The following is a 17,329-nucleotide window of genomic DNA, read 5'->3' on the forward strand; positions in this document are numbered from 1 at the left end:
CTTTTCAAAACAGTATTAATCTGATTTAGGCCCCGTCTTTCTTAACAATGCTTAATCACAATAGCTAAGTTGACCCAAACAATGGTATCTAAACTCTAAACTGTCATTGAGAAATCAGCATTGAGCCACGAATATAGATAAAATTGAGTGAACAAGGCTGCTCTGAAGGAATCCATCTATTAATACAAACCCCAAATACACACACAGAAGAATAGGAATCATGTGAATAAATGGTCATTGCATAACCATGCTGACAAAATTTCTAAGAGAATTTATGCGGTTAATAGACAATGACAGTTCTGTATCCATGCAGATAATTAGAAACCAAATGTTATTCATACACAAAAATACAAAAATCAGATACACTAGCAACTTGTGTAAGAGCGTAATGAAAGTTTTTACTACCGGGTGATGTATCGCTATTCAATTAATCTCTGTCTAAAAAGTCTAGGTCCTTTAGTGTTCAAAAAAGGGCTGAACTAAAGATTAATTAGTGGTGATAACAGCCCATTTTTGTTGTCAATTATTCAGCATATACACACATGTATGAATATAGTATATACATTTGCATATATACATATATACACATACATACAAACATGCACGCACCCGCGCGCGCACACACACGCACGCACGCACGCACGCACGCACACACACACACACATTCAATTACATACAAAAAAAATAAGTTGTAAGGATCCTCAATGTTTCTTCTTAAATATAGGGGTAGAACAGATCATTCTGATTTACACCAACAGACAATCAATAACTGAAATTTCATCTGCTACAACGGCTTTATCACACGAGTTCAATTATCTACAGTATGAAAGAAAAGCGATCAACCAGGAAAAACTATTGTAATAATTAGATCTCACTGTTTTTTAACATGCAATGAACTCATGCAAAGGCACACATTGTTGCCCTCTTGTTTATTTTTTTAATACAGTATATACACATGCAAAGGATGTTAAAAATTAAGAAAACAAATGGCTGTGTAAAAGTCTAAAGACCATCAAAAAAAAGGTAATTCAAAGTCAAATATCACTGCACTTTTAATATTAACTCACCGGAGATATGTAACCTGCCCGTATGTCATGCTCTCTCTCCAGAGCTGTTCTCAGCTGTCGTTCTAGCTCCTGTTTATGCTTATTGGACTCAAGCAGCTGCTGGTGACAGCCTTCCAATTGTGCTTTAAGGTCCTCTATCTGGAAGGAGGCAGGATGGAAAACATTTGATGTAACATTAAGAAATGACTAAATGTACAAAGTGATGGGGATCAGCTGGGACTATTCACTGTGCGAAACATCAGAGCATGGCAATTTTAAATATGAAATACTGTCCATTTCTATACCCATAACAACATCATCCTGCCGAATTAAACAAATAGAGTAGGCTGGACCTGTCATTCTGAATTTTATTAAAATTATCTAAAATAATGGCCTCTGAAAAATAAAGTTGGCCCTACATATAATAAGTGTGACATCCCCCAATTTGAACAACCATATTTTTCAGACTACAGTAATACCTTATCATACGAGTGCCGCAATTTATGAGAAATTTGAGATACGAAGAAAATTGAGCAAATTTTTGCCCCGAGATTCGATGCAAATTTGTGATTAATTTGTTAGAATACAAGATGGTCCCGATGCGGCCGTCCGGGTTGGTCAAGTACGCGAAATCCTGCTAATGAGAACAGCTCAGTCTTTCTCGCCAAATCTCACTCGCGTAAAGATATCTACGAGCACCGGCCGCACAAGTTGCATGTTTTGAATTAATCAGTCCAAAATTAAGAGGAAAAACAATGGATCCAAAGCAAGCCAGTGCAGTGAAGGACTAAGCATCATTTCCAAGCTGCGCAGTGACATTCACAACGAGATGGAGAACTTTCGTTACATATGGTTAAAAGATAAACTGTTAGCGGGAGATAGGAAGACCGAGTCGACAATCTGTGAATAAGCTGAATCTACATGGACTTGAAAGCAATGCAAGCACCTGAAAAAGAAAACAGCTGAACCCTTCAAAGCAAGTCGTGGCTGGTTCGCTAATTTTAACAAACAAACTGGGATAGTACATTTGGTTGTGATGCGCGGGGGAAAGGCAAGTTCCTACTCAAAAGCCGTGGCAGAATACATTAACACCTTTGCCTCTGTGATAGCACAACAAAGTTACACTCATTTAAGTGTGTGTGTATCATAATCTAAGTTCATCTAAGTTAAATTTAAAGTTAATGTTATGTTCCGATCGTGTTGCCGTTGGTCAAGTGACAAGTATCCCCATTTCCCTTTTTTTTCCTCCAAGCCCCCCTCCTACAATCCTATAAACATGAACTCAGTGTAATATAGACAAATGCAATTGTCTTATTTTGAACTGATCATTAATATGATATAAATGACATGTAATACTACCAGATTGTACTGAGGTAGGGCTTGTATAATTTTGAAAAACTAGAAGGCAGATAATAGGAATACCTACCCCTTTCTTATAGTTGTCTAGTAGCTGTTCGAGCTCCACAGTCTGTCTTCCAGGAACAGTCAAAGGCAGTGGCAACCTTCGTTCTTCCCGTATTGGTGTCTTCTCTACTTGTCGCCAATGTTGCTCAATCACCTCCTCTACTTTATGATGCATTTCTACAATTTGAGGACTGGACGTTTGAAGTACTCTGTCTGCACTGTGCTGATCCATTTTCCCACCTTCTTTGAGGGGCAAAGGCTCCAACGTTGAGCTTGTCATAGACTCATACCTCTTTTTCCTCTCCTCTCTCTTTCGATTACGCTCAAGCTCTCCTATGTCTGCCTTTAAGCTCTCAGCCTCCTGTACCCTTTGCTGAGCCAGAACTTGGGCAATTGGTCTGAACTCAGCCCAGTCAAAAGTCTTCGATCTTCCTTCTCGCCTACGCTCACGTACTCGACTCTTATAGACGCCTGGAGTAGAATCTCTTTCCGCATATGAGGTTTCAGAGGAAAGTGAATCCTGCGTCACATCTGGTCTGACCAGCCCCTCCAGAGGAGATAAAGAACGATGGTCGTCAGTTAAGCTAAAAGACAGTAAAAAGACAAAGCCTTAAAAAGTTACTTTGAGCTCCTAGAGTAAATTTAAACCAAGTATGTAACAAAAACAGAGAACCAATAGGGTTTTTACTCACCTTGCTACATCAGGAGCAGTAGATGGTCTGACATTTTTCATAATTGCCTGGATCCAATTCCGTCGTATACCAGCTGTCATTGCCGAAAGTGTGTAAACTCCTTCATGAGTCTAAAATAAAAAAATTAATAAGTCAAAGCATGCGTAAAATGTTTTTAGTATTGCAGCTCTCGCTAGAGTTGTCCCGACTAGTCTGGATTTGATTTATCTATTAAGAGACAGCACATAAATTAACATTTAGACCAGCACGTATACAGCTCTAATACAGAGATGAGCGAGTGAGATAGGGAGACATGGGAAAAAGAGATACTGATGAGAGCAACAGAGAGAAAAGACAAATAGAGTTCCAGAAAGAAAGAAATAATCTTACTTGTATTTGGAATCCGTAATTTCGTTGAGCCTGGCATTCACTGACATTGTAGCAAGTTGACAGATCAATCTCACCGTCGAGGTCAGAAGCCTTATGGAAAATAGATTTATAGACCAAAGAAACAATAATAAATAAATGAACAACAGATTCAATTAGCCTGGGCAAAAATGAATATTACCTCCTCGGCAATAGAGTCCTTGTAGTACCGCAAGCTGTGATCTGTCAGTACAAACCAGTATTTCTTCCACTAGAGCATACATGGAAAAAAATACAAAGATGCTGAGCATTCTGTAAATCATGATAATAAGATAAAATACAAGTCAAATTTTGAAATTAAGTTCACAGCAAATAAATATCGTATTTTTCCATACTACAAGATGCCCCGGATTATAAAACGCAGTAGTGATACTAGTAATTGGCTATCGTGTTATACACCAACTATATAGAGAGCAGCAGTAGTAGCAATAGTAGAAGTAGTTAGTCGTATTATACATCAAGTAGACGGAGCTGTGGTAAAAGGAATTTTATACAATGATTAACCAATATTGATGCATATTTAAGGTGCATCGATAATTTATGTCTTTTAGTAGGGTTTACAGTGCGAAAAATACAGAACAGGTGCTTTAATTGTCATGGTAAAGCAGAGCCTTTTTCTGCAGAAATATCTTTTTAGGGGGCAGTGTCTCAATAAAACTCCTTTCAGACATACAAAAAGAACTCTGGTAATATACAGATATTAAACAGGCACTGGTCTCACGCTAGGTGTAAACTCATTTTGCAGGCTATGAACATTAGCTAGAACATTTATCCGTTATATCAAAATATTGCTAATAAAAATATGATTATTCAGATTTAAATATAAAATGTTATGTATGCAGTGTTTGAGTATATCCAAACAAAATGTATTTTAAAATCACTAAAGCTTATGAGTGTCTTTCTAAAACAATGACAGGGTATGTGTGGGGGCGGGGATGTGCTTGTATGTTCATGCGTTTGTGTGTTTGCGTGTGTGTGGGTACGGAATTAAATAAAATGTAGCCATATTGGACCATTGACCTTTGTACATTTTCCTGAGGTGTATTTTTTTAACATCCATTTTCATTCCAATTGTAAATGAATAAGTCCGGTGTGTACAGTAAATGTACTTCATAAGTTCATTTGAATCTAATAGCGTAAACAGGCACGGCGTCATGTCAGAGTTGAAAATGACCAGTGAAAGCTGAAACCGTTTAGCTCCGCAACATTTCCTTCTACGCATGAAAGCCAAGGGTAACGTTACCTTGTAATGTCCCAGTATACTATGTTCAAAAACAGCTTAAGAGACAGAAAAGTCTACCAAACACAGCTGTTATAGAGGGGTCTGTAAATTTAGGTCTTAATTAGGCTTAAAGGTAAAGGCCATGAATCCCGAAAGTGTGTGGATACATAAGGGACGAGAAAATCAACTACCTGCCCATGCTCATCAAGCTTCACCATCCATCCTTTCTTGAAATTCAGTAAATCTGGCTATAAATGAAAAGAAGAAAAGTTTTATGACAAATATGCACTTTTAACTCATTCATTCAAAAAAGTAAGTTTAAGTTGAAGATTATAAAAAACATACTGACAAGATTTTATATGTGCACTTTTCACAAAAAATCATATGCAGATTAAAAAAAAGATGGCACAAAACTCAAATACAATAGGAGATGCTTAATCCAATCAATTGGGGGAGGAGATGACATGACCAATGGTTTGGACGATTTCAAATACACAAGACAGCTCTCAGTGCAAACCACTGGTCGGGGACAACTTTTTTCTTATTAGTTTTTGTTGTGTGAGAATCCAGCAAGGATGCAGAAACCAATGCTGGTCGAAGTAAACTGCAGTGGTTATTATATGCAGTGGAGGACAACACAGATGTGACGTGACCACAGGACGCAGATGCAGTATATACGCACGCATACACAGATTACTCAAAGGATCCTCAACATTGGGTCAAATGTAGTCACATATGAACTGCTTTGTAATTTTGTACGTCAGGTTTTTAATTATTTGATGTAGACAAGCAACTCTCCTACCATAGTAATTGCCATTACTCAACTAATATTGCGTTAAAACAAAAACAAATAAAACCTGGTGTCCTCATGTTGACCCTGCATCCTAAGACTGAGAGAACAGGAGCAGCTTTGTCAAGAGCCCAGAGACAGAAGCACAGTGGCTTATAATTGGCAAATTTGAGCTGAAGGTAATTACATAACCTTCCACTAAGGCTTGCTACTTGTTGTATCGGAATTTTCTCTTTTCTATTATTCTCATAACATACGTCGTAAGTATAATTCAAAAGGTGGTATAAAATATAAGAAGCTAGTACTCAATGCTGTATACATTTACTGAATTTTGCTGACTTAAAGTCTTTAGTCTTAGTAGTTTGGTTGGGCATAGAACATATATTCAGGTGTGTTCTTAACCCTTTGATAAATGAACATCCAATTAAATTGATTTGTCATCCCAACTTTATGATTCATGCACTTTCGAAAGTAGTCAACATGGATAGTATACAAACAAAGACATCGTAAATGTTAAAAGCTTAGGCTTTCAGAAACCTAAATAGATGTAAAGAAGTGATTCTTGACAGTTTTGGTACCACGGCTATAGATTATCAACATGTGCGAAAAATTTCTCAAAAAGGATCCAAAGCATGATAAACTAGCGCAAAGAAAGACTGGGAATAAAAACAACATGGTGGCTGTCCATAAAGTATGTGATTTGGATTTTAATGATGCAGAGCAGTGTGGTGAGTTCAAAAGACTGTTCAAAAGTATTTCTTGTGGCTTTGGCAATCACAATAGTGGTCTAGCGCAGGCTTGCCCATATTTACACGACTATTAAATAACAGCACAGTGGATGATTGGTTAGCACAACTGCCTTACAGTTTTGAGATTGCGGCTTCCAATCTTTCTGTGTCGAGTTTGCATGTTCTCCCATTCTGTGGGAGGGTTTACTCCGGTTACTCAACAGAAAATAATTAAGAAGCACTGTGCTAAGTGCAGTGTCAAAAGGCCTTCATGGACAAATGCATGCAAAAATGCACACACACACACACAGTGTCTTGACCTCTGCCAGTTTCCGGGAGAGACTCACCTAGCATTGGGGCTCGTTTGAACCGTGGTTGAGAACCACTATTGGAAAGGAAGGATTATCCAAAAATGAGTCAGTCATTTACAAATAATGCTTTACCTGTGCCTGCCAGCAGTTTTAAGTATTTGAAAGTTTGTCATATGCCAAACTTGCTTCACATAGTATCATGTAGGAATCAAATGTTTATTAACAGAATTTGTTAACAGCGTAAGTATTTAGGCACCACTTGTGAACTGAAGAAGTCCTTTAAATAGAAAGGAGAGAATACTACACTTGAACAAGAATACGCCAACAATGTGCAATGGAGATGATAATGCAGACTCTGCCATAGTAATAGTCCATTATGAAATATGAGGCTGCATTTACACATTCAACTTTTCTAATACAATAATAGTACATTTCCTCAATTGCTTCAGGAAAAAACAGTACAAATCACAGTACCAGAACTTTCAAGGGATTGAACCATTTTCCAAATTATACAGATTTAAAAAAAAAAAAAAACTATTCATATGGTTGGATTCAGTATTGCTAAATGTATCTTCATCAATGTACATTGAAAAGATGTTTTAAGAAAAAATATTGGGATAATTATTATACAACAGCAACTCCATATAATATTACTCACTGTCATGACAGAATCAGTGGTCCGTCGGTCAAGGGACTTGGCTCTCCTCAGAGGGGGCACGGAAGAAGGGAAACCCAGACCTTGACCCATTGTGGACCTAAGCTCCTAAAAAACATGCAGACAGAAGTGAGACGGCAATTGGCTGGCAAACAATTCAGGGTGTTTCCTGCCTACTGCGAGTTGTTAGCAGTTCCACAGCACTCACGAGAATAGGCGAATACGTAGTTGATCCGTAATAAAGAGTGTGATATAGATGAGAGAGAGCGAGTCTTCAGACTCTTCAGACACTTTCCTTAAACATGCCAAACTCATGAATGATTTCAAATGAAAAAAAAAAGGAAAATCAAGGAAACAGGAAACCTGATCGATGCCTTTAGGTACAAGTCAACCAACTTATCAAATTTTTGAGAGGGACTGTTCTTGTCATTAAAGGTACAATTTGGTTTTTAACAGTGTCATAGGCTGGGGAGGCAGGGTGAGAAAAGAAACTAGGCTTTCTACCACAGAATGGAAAAACATATAGCAAACTTGTCTTAACCCACTGACAAATATGTATGAGGAAAATGCCCTAATGTGATGCTATCAAATCGAGCAACTTTAGTATTTCTTTGTGCACAGTATCATACCTCTCTGTGAAATCGTCTGAGCTCACTGCGGCCTTGTCGGGCTCCACTCCTGTGTGACTCGTCCACCTCCATTTTCACTGGATTCTCAAGCTCCAGGGCCTCCAACTTCTCAATAACACCAGAGCGGCTGCAAATCAACATTAACATGAGTACTTAACTGATCAAGGAGAAAAAAACAACAATAATTATCCAACAATTATAATGAGTATTAACTTTTTAGTGGTTATTTGTGTGCAATGTAAAATGAGTGATGTTTCCTTTCTTTGTATGCACAAGCTGTAAACTATAAAAGCTTATCAATTTAAGGTCAGTGTACAATGTTTTCTAGACCCAAATAAATCACTACTGTCATCAGTGATTATCCCATTTACCGTATTTGCTCGCATATGAGCCGCCTGCGCGTATAAGCTGCATCCTTAAAATTGCTTTGAAATTTTTGAATTTTACGTTTTTTGCGTATAAGTGCCCCAATTCCCAATTTTAACCTCCATATTCATGGTTTTAATAGGGAGTACAAATGTGTTACTTTGAAGGGAAAATCTTAAGAAAAATCATCACAAGTGGTATTTCTGAGCTACTGTATGAATCAAAAGCATATTATTAGGATTCATATCATAAGGAAGTCAATATGCCTGTTTTTGCAAATGCAAAATATGAAATTAATCAATTTGCATAGCATTTATGTTTTTGAGACGTGCGTGGAGAGCAGAGTACCCAGACAAAACACACGCAAGACTCCTCACAGGATGGTCGGAACCCATGTGGGATTGAACTCTTGATCTCTGAACTGTAAGGCTGATGTAGTAACCACTTCACACTGTGTCGAGTGCCATGTAACATTAACAGTTTTTGGGATAACTATAGCCTAAAATATGAAAAAGCAAGCTGTTCGCTGCCACTAAAAAATAAACTAAATAAAGTAAGGCACAGGTCTCACTTGAGTACATGTCAAACTATGAAAAAAGTATGACGATAGTTCGGAAAATGTGGTACATTTTAAAGCGTGTTACGATAAAACAGCCTTTACTAAAATGCCTGTTCATTGTAACTGCTACCTGCTAATAAATCATGCAGCAATACAGTGGGGAAAATAAGTATTTAGTTATTCACCAATTGTGCAAGTTCTCCTACTTGAAAAGATTAGAGAGGCCTGTAATTGTCAACACGGGTGTACCTCAAGCATCAGAGACAGAATGTGGAAAAAAAAATGAAAATAACATTTTTTAATTTTTAAAGAAGATATTTTCAAATTAGAGTGTATTTGGTCACCTACAAACAAGCAAGATCTAACTTCTAACGAGGTCTCCACCCGTTACCTGTATTAATAGCATCTGTTTTTCCTCATTATCGGTATAAAAGCCCCCTTTCAGCAACCTCACTCTCTAACACTCCAAACTCCACTATGTCCACAAGACCAAAGAGCTGTCGAGGGAATGACCTATAGAGAACTTGGACCACTGTAACAAAGGCTACTATCAGTAACACAATGCGCCGCTAGGGGCTCAAATCCTGCACTGCCAGACGTGTCCCCCTGCTGAAGCCAGTGCACATCCAGGTCCATCTACAGTTCGCTAGAGAGCATTTGGATGATCCAGAAGATGACTGGGAGAATGCGTTATGGTCAGATGAAAAAAAACAACGATTTTTTGTGGAGAAACATGTCTTTTCGTGTTTCGAGGACAAAGAATACTCAATTGCATCCGTATAACAGCATACCCAACGCGAAGCATGGGGGTGGAAACGTCATGCTTTGGGGCTGTTTTTCTGCAAGGGGAACAGGACGACTGATCTGTGTGAAGGAAAGAATGAATGGGGCTATGTATGGAGAGATTTTGAGTGAAAATCTCCTTCCATCAGCAGGGACATTGAAAATGAGACGTGGCTGGGTATTTCAGCATGCCAATGATCCCAAACACACAATCCGGGGAACAAAAGAGTGGCTTCCTAAGAAGCATTTGAAGGTCCTGGAGTGGACTAACCAGTCTCCATATCTCAACACCATAGAGGGTGTTGAAAGTCCTTGTTGCCCCAAAACATAACTGCTCTAGAGGAGTTCTGCATGGGGGAATAAGCCAAAATACCAGTAAATGTGAAAAGTTTGAAGAGTTAAAGAAAATGTTTGGCCTCCATTATTGCCAACAAAGGGTACATAAAATATTGCGATGAACTTTCGGTAATGACCAAATACTCTTCTCCCAACATGATTTGCAAATGAATTCTTTAAAAATCAAACAATGTGATTTTCAGTTATTTTCCCCACATTCTGTCTCTCATTGTTGAGTTTTATACATGTTCACAATTACAGGCCTGTCTAATCTTTTCAAGTAAGATAACTTGCACAATTGGTGGTTGACTAAATACTTACTTGCTACACTGTAAATATGATTACAAAGGGTGTTTTATCAATATTTCTTTGATGAGCCTGCTAAAAGCGCATTTGTGGCGAAAGTTAAGATACGGAAAACATGATCTTGATGATGTGACAATCTATTATCATCATTACTATTATTATTATAGTGGCAGCCCCTTGGAGGACTGGTTAGCGCATTCTTCCCACAGTTCTGGGATTGAAAGTTTGATCCCAGGTCGGGCCTCAGTGTGTAGAGCAGGTGTGAAAATACAGTTTATTGACATAGGGGCTCGGTCCCAGAACGCATTAAGCTCGTATCTCAAGGTTAGTGTATTCAGCCTGTGGGCCGGATGCTGCCAGCTTCGGGGTCCAGGCAATTTATACCTAGATTTCAGAGTTAAATAGCACCGGCCACACAAGAAAGCCTATAAATTACTGGCTGAATATTTAAATTTTTCTTTCAGCAATTTATGAGGGTAATTACATTTTCAAAGAAAGGTGAAAACAATCAGTCTAAATCAGCACTATTTACAGAGCGCATAAAACTCTGGAAGGGGGTTTTCCCTTCATGGTGGGTGTCTGCTATCGAACATGTGCCACAAGAACAAGAAGATGCTGACCTCCTCTCAGGGCTGAGTACAGCTTCCCTGTCAGGGCTTCTAAACCGGCTCCTCTTCTCTGCCTTTCTTGCTTCTACCTCTGGCCTTCGTGAACGAGGCATGTCATGGTGACTGAATGTGTGGTTTCCCCTCTGGGAGGCTTGGTGGCTATCACTGCTGGTCACTGTGCTGCCACTGGCATCGGAGTCCAGAGAACTTACTGAACCACTGATATGTGAGCCATTAGAGAGCAGCGAGCTGCCAGAGGGGAATGGGTCACTGGGAACTGGAGAGAGGCAGCGGGGTACACCACCAAGGCTAGAGCTTGAGCCTGTTGGGGAAAGGTGGTCACTGGGCTGCTGTGGCGCAGAACCGTGCAAGGTCAGGCTACCCTGATCCACTTCATCACCATTCACTGAGCCTGTTTCAGACCCTTGTCTGACAGATGTACATTCACCTAAAAAGAAAAAGGTAAAAAAAAATCAATTAACATCTTTTTACCAAAAAAAAGTATAGTTTGTCTGGTTAATGCCTGGTGACTACTGAAATTACATTGAGTTATGAAGCATTTTTTGTAATTATCACCTAACCATAATAAACTGGTGTTTGAAAACACTAAGCTATTGAGAATGACCTTTGTCAGAAATTCTAAGTTAATATTTACAAAACAGAACAATTCCAAAGGGTGAAGTTGATGGAAAGACTTGTGTTAGATGACCAAACTGACAGAAAACGGTGACAAGAAAACATCTAAATTTGTATTTCTATAGAATTAATATTTCATTATTTCCCCTCAAAATCTGTTAGAACAGCAGGAACAGGTCAATTCTATTGCTTTTGCAAAAAGTGAAAAGAGTATGATTGTTTACAAGGAAAAATATAAGTGGGAGAATCCGGATAATGCAAAAATACTAACAACAAACCAAAAGTGATTTCTTGCTGAGTAGACATGGTTATTAAAAATAAAATAAAAAAAGTGTTATTAATTTTGCCTGATGGGTGTGGAAGCGGCGATCCTAAAGGTAGCTCTGCGGGGGCCCAAACTGTAGCTCCTTCAGCCTCTCTTTGGTTCAGCTCTTCCTGCCAGATGATTGAACTGGAGTCTAGAACTTTCTCTGCCTCGGGGATACCTGAGCCAGTAACAGCTACTTTGGCTGGACCTGGCTCCTGTGTGGAGGTAGGCAAGGGTATGTAAAGCATTATTATGGAAATGAAAGCACTTACTATAGCCACAAAATCAGCTCTGATTTAGTCAAAAAAAAATGAACTGCATTACTGTATGCTTTTAACATTTGATCTGTTTTGCTCTGTGCAGTACTTTTGTGCTACATAACGTATGCATGAAAAGTGCTACATAAAAGTTTAGAATGATTGAATTTGACTGAATATTAGAGTGTGAGGAAACCTACCTGGGATGTCGTAGGCTCTACTTTGCGTTTCTTCTTCTGGTTCTGTTTATTGGTGCGGGGATAAACAACCAGCTGCTCAGTCCACCTATATGAAAATTGATAACTGTTATCTTAAACTTCATCACTAAACAAATAAAAAATAAGGCAACATACCCATTAATGATCTCTTTATTCTCTCCTCTGATGAAGTACTCCTGTTCTGGAGTGATTATGCACAAGGAGTTTTTTTGGCCAGTTTTTGGTTCTGCATCGATGACATCAGTACATGCATTCATGTTCACTGTGCCCTGAGGCAGAGTACTTGGCTAAAGGAGAATAAACAAGGCAAATTGTGACTACTTAGTAAACTAAAAAAGAATGACAACTCGGGTGGATTCCCAAAAAAGAAAACATGAACAAATATGGCAATAGTTGAATGAAGAAATAGAACAGAGATGGGTGACTGGCCAACATAAGTGATAACACCAGTAGCATTTCCCACGGAATGTTTCACAGTAAACCCATTTCATCAGTATTTATATTTTCGCGAGCAGATCACATTCATTACACACTCCCTCATCAATTCTCTTATCAAGAGTTGTTTGACATAATACCCAGAAAATTCATTTCAGTTACTGCACAAACAAAGAGTGGGCAAAATATGTGCGCGTGAGTTGGAGGGGCTGTATTGCCAGTGTGATTATATGTCAAGTATATCCTTTACAAATCTTAAGCATGAAAGCCCCTATACTCCCCAACAAAAAGGGAGGTAATTAATTAGCAAGTGGTTTGGCATTTATTTTTGTACCAGTAAATGTAGTAGTTTTAATGAAAAGACAAAACTGAAGTCTGACTGAAATGGAGTCTGCTCTAAATCCCATGGCTCTGTTATCAGGCTTTGTTGGGTAATGGCTGCTACACTGCTAAAACAGGTGCTGGCTGGGTCGCTTTGCAGCTCCTTTTAAGGCCACTGAACACAGATCAAGCTTTTTTAAGATCTGCCTGAAACCCCCCTGGGGCAGCCAAATATGGCATTACACATCAGTACTTCAGAGTTCCTACACAACGGAAGAATTCACTACATTTGAAAGGAACAGACAAGTGTTTGAAACCATTTATTGTGGTACAATAATTCTATATGCACTGCTAAGTAAGAATGTCTCATGCCACACCAACATTTTCCCGACAACGTTAATCTATATATCATACTAAAAGCCCATTTCTCATATATTTAGAAATTAAATTGTATGTATCTGTTAGTAGGTCAGTGCTCATTCTACCTATGAAAACTGTTGGTCCCCAGGACTTGCAATATTGAAAATTAATGGGTCCCAACAGAAGCGATTTGGAGAGAAATGTGAGTTGATGGTCAAACACCATTAAGAAAACAAGAGTATAAACAAACAAAATATTTTAAAATATTGTCCAGCACAAATTTGCATTTGGAGATTTATGTATTCTATTCTTTTTCATGTTGCATCCATCACGAGTCTCTTTTTATAACAGCCATGGATATAACTATCCATTTTGTTTGTACTGAGATTCTTTGTTGGTTTATCTTCAATATGCTTCTTCAAAAATATTTAGTTTTATTTTCTGGCTCATTGTTATTTGATTACGTATTATCTGATTTGTTACTACCTATTCTTAAAAAATAAACTGATGATTTGATGTTTTTGATGCAACGATGGCACTTTTATGGGGAGGCCTTTTTTAAACCCTTTCTTACTGATCACAACACGTCAATGCAATGCTGCGTGAAAACAAGAATGTGCAGGTGACAAGATCACGACAATGAGATTTCATTTTCGAAGAAGATCACGCAACCTATGTGGTCAAAACAACAATGGCGGACAGGTTTTCAAAATGTTCGCAAGTGATAATGTTTTGCAGAGAACTATGGACGATAGTAAATATATCTATTTCAAAAAATGTTGCGTCCGATGGAGGCACATTGGTTTGAAATATGAGTCCTTGACAAAAATCAAAAGTCAATTTTGCAGGGACGCAAGCAAACGAGAGAACTGGAGAGTCAATGTTTGCCATCACCCCTTACCTATTTATGTAAAAATAACTTCTAATTTTCCAAAAAGCACCATAATATATATCTTGGCGATGATTACACTACATATGGCTATTAAACATAAAGGCACATTTGACTCGTTCAGTCGGGTAAAGGCATAAATAGGAGTCCAAACATGTAATCCTAACATGTAAACAGCGATTTTTAAAGGTGATTACAATTTTGACACCAAATTGATTAAAACATTGTTGGCATTATGTACATCTGATCAAGCATTTATAACAAGACAACCTGGTAGCCCCATTTTAGCCTCTCAAAGGAAAGTAGAAGAATGAAGATCTAAAGGTTGGGAGTGATTGTCACAGGTCTTGGTTCACTTGAAGTGCTATATTGAAAATTAATGGGTCCCAACAGAAGCGATTTGGAGAGACCAAGCCAACACAACTGGGGACGTGTCTAGCATACATTCTCCCGGACTATTTGCCGATGTCGGCGTAATTTCCACTTTTGATAACAATAATTTGATTTCAAAAAGTGTTTTGATAGAAAAGTAGGAGAAAGTCATGCACTTTGATATTTTTAAAATAAACCATTTAAAAAAATAAAATAAAATAATGAATATTTTTGTCTCTGTGGTAATGTCAGAATTCATTGCTCAGATTGAAGGTTGCCTATTGGCTTTGCTTAAATTGTTTTTTTTAGGATTTTGTCAGGTGAAGCCTCTGTGAGAGGAAATAATCACCTTTGATGTCAATTCATATTTATTTGCCTTTAAATAAAAAAGTTTTAGCTGGTTTAAATTCTTCAAAAACACAATCTCACTCTCCCAGGAAAAATCCATGTAAGGCATTCTTTGTTTTGCTGAATGTGTAAATTACATGTACACCTATCATATCCTTAAAAGTTCTGTTGTACTACAACCCTAGCATCTGAGCTGAGCTACTTGCTGTGGCAGGCCATGTGAGGAATGTCTGAGTCTGAGGCATAACTAATGTTTACTTCAGTGGTCTTTACGGGTTACAACTCCCCATTTTCTCGTACTCTCTGATCCTGGAGCTGTGCGTTCCCCAAAGTTACCAAATAAGGGCATTAGGGGAGGAATGCTGCTTTCAACACAAGAACATCTTCAATTCTATCAATTGTGAAAAGACCCCAGTTCTTACAGCGTTGATTGGTGCAGTACATATCCCACTATCTAATGGGAAAAGAATAACAGGTATTGTCATCTATTCCCTGGACTTTTAAGCCGCAAAAACATGCAAAAGTTTCATTACCGACAAGGTAAAAGTCACTCTTATGACTATGCCAACTATGCTATGAGGTAAACAAGCTATGACAAACCAGTATTAGTATAAATAAAAAACCTCTTGGAAAAAAATTAAAAGTAAGTGGCACTGTGATGCAGTTCGGAAGCCCTGTGTTCTGCTTAGATATGTATGAAACAAAACAAATTGCATTGATTATAATTTGGTTAAGACCGTTTAATCAGTTAAATCTTTTGTATAACATCTTTCTAAATATCCTGCATTAAGTGTAATTTTTCTTAAATTCTATGAAATTAGGGTGATGCAGGTTATCATCAGGGTAGGCTATAGTGAAAAAGAAATGGTACTTACTGATTCGTCAAGGGCAAAACGAAGACAACCATGTTCGTACAAAACAAAAAATCTTCGCTGCCATTTCTGTTTAGGAGGGGGAAAAAATTGAACATTATCCAAAACTAGGAAACTGACATGTATAAATGTAAAAGGTAGGGCATCGAGTCTAGTGAAATGATTAGAACCATATGAAACTTTAATTACCGTTTCAATGCATACAGTAAGGCAAACCGGCCTGAGATAAATTACTACTATATAATTCTAATATGACCAATGCACTTACCCGTGATCGTTGCATAGGATTGTCAAAGTCAGTCCCCTCAGGAGCCAAACATAACCATCCACCATAAATCGGTTTAGCCTGTAAAAATGGCAGAGAAAGAGAAAAGAACAAGAGCTATTTAGGTAATGATTAAAACTTGTAAAGAGTTTGTAAGCTGGGGGGATGGAAGAATGAAAGGGAACATGAATATGAGGGAAGCCTTTTGGACTCCAGATGTTGCCTTGGCACTAGTAGTGTATTTGGATTTTAAGATTTTTTAAGATTTTCCTTTATAAATCATTGGTTGTTTGGATCAGCAATTTTAGTTAAATAGTATTTCCTGGAATATCACGACTTTAACTTTCGTGAATTCACTTCGAGGGTTTTTTTCTAAGGGATATTAAAAAAAGTTCATAAAAATGTCTAAACTATGCTTAAAGTCACAACCAGGGATGAAAAATGGCGGTTAAAAATGGCAGGTCAGGACAACGCTTCACCACTCAGGGCCAAAGAACGCATCTACAATAGAGTGAGAATGGCCATTCCAAATATCATTTGTACAGTGGCAGGTCAGGACAACGCTTCACCACTCAGGGCCAAAGAACGCATCTACAATAGAGTGAGAATGGCCATTCCAAATATCATTTGTACAGTGCCTAGATTGCGTCTTCCCATTTTCTCTTGTTGAGTCAATTTTACGTATAGTTTTGAGTCGCCATTGACAATGCCTAATAAAAAATTGACATCCCTTGATATGGTAAATGAGTTGAACGCAATTGTGAGAAATGAATGGACACTGTGGTGTTGTTTTGTACATAATTCAGCTGGTAGGAACGATTTTAATGTTATTGGTCTCCACTGTGCTGTTAAAATGGAGACACAGGAAGTGAACGCAGTCTCTGGAGATGCGTGTTGTGGCGTGTTCGTAAACCAAGTTCTATCCGGAAAAGACCTAAGACTCCCGGGTCACTTTTGTTGAATAAATAAATAAATAAATAAATAAGGAGGATATGAGTGAGAGAGCTTGTGATGCAAATACATTTTTCAAAATTCTCATGAAGTGAAGCGGTCCGAGGTGTAGCGGATGGATGAAAAGAACCAGCATTATGATGGATTTACCCAGTAGCTACATCTTGATATAAATTAAGAAAAATATCAGTCTGTCTTCAAATTAGTGTGTTAAGGACATTTTCAATAAAGCTGCTCTGTGTGCTCAGGTATTTGCGA

General features: G+C 38.1%; 1 protein-coding gene across 7 annotated transcripts in view; it reads right to left on the bottom strand.

Moving 5' to 3' along the window:
• Positions 1 to 17,329, bottom strand: part of mprip (myosin phosphatase Rho interacting protein) — a 38,058-nt gene that overhangs the window by 14,472 nt on the left and 6,257 nt on the right. For 6 of the 7 annotated variants that reach the window (XR_013329684.1, XM_077739484.1, XM_077739490.1 and 3 more), the window contains exons 2-15: positions 16,124 to 16,201; positions 15,859 to 15,924; positions 12,394 to 12,545; positions 12,241 to 12,325; positions 11,824 to 11,998; positions 10,853 to 11,288; positions 7,883 to 8,009; positions 7,257 to 7,361; positions 4,961 to 5,017; positions 3,690 to 3,758; positions 3,512 to 3,601; positions 3,143 to 3,252; positions 2,473 to 3,034; positions 1,068 to 1,205 (exon numbers count right to left, since the gene is read on the bottom strand). Coding sequence is in view for 6 of the 7 variants with exons in the window: in XM_077739484.1 (XP_077595610.1) it covers positions 1,068 to 1,205; positions 2,473 to 3,034; positions 3,143 to 3,252; positions 3,512 to 3,601; positions 3,690 to 3,758; positions 4,961 to 5,017; positions 7,257 to 7,361; positions 7,883 to 8,009; positions 10,853 to 11,288; positions 11,824 to 11,998; positions 12,241 to 12,325; positions 12,394 to 12,545; positions 15,859 to 15,924; positions 16,124 to 16,201 (2,250 nt within the window). In the remaining variant the exon portion in view is untranslated. The remainder of the gene's footprint in view (positions 1 to 1,067; positions 1,206 to 2,472; positions 3,035 to 3,142; positions 3,253 to 3,511; positions 3,602 to 3,689; positions 3,759 to 4,960; positions 5,018 to 7,256; positions 7,362 to 7,882; positions 8,010 to 10,852; positions 11,289 to 11,823; positions 11,999 to 12,240; positions 12,326 to 12,393; positions 12,546 to 15,858; positions 15,925 to 16,123; positions 16,202 to 17,329) is intronic. The other variant, XM_077739487.1, reaches the window with a different exon arrangement.

This window comes from Stigmatopora nigra, chromosome 18 (assembly GCF_051989575.1).
Source record: "Stigmatopora nigra isolate UIUO_SnigA chromosome 18, RoL_Snig_1.1, whole genome shotgun sequence".
NCBI lineage: Eukaryota > Metazoa > Chordata > Actinopteri > Syngnathiformes > Syngnathidae > Stigmatopora > Stigmatopora nigra.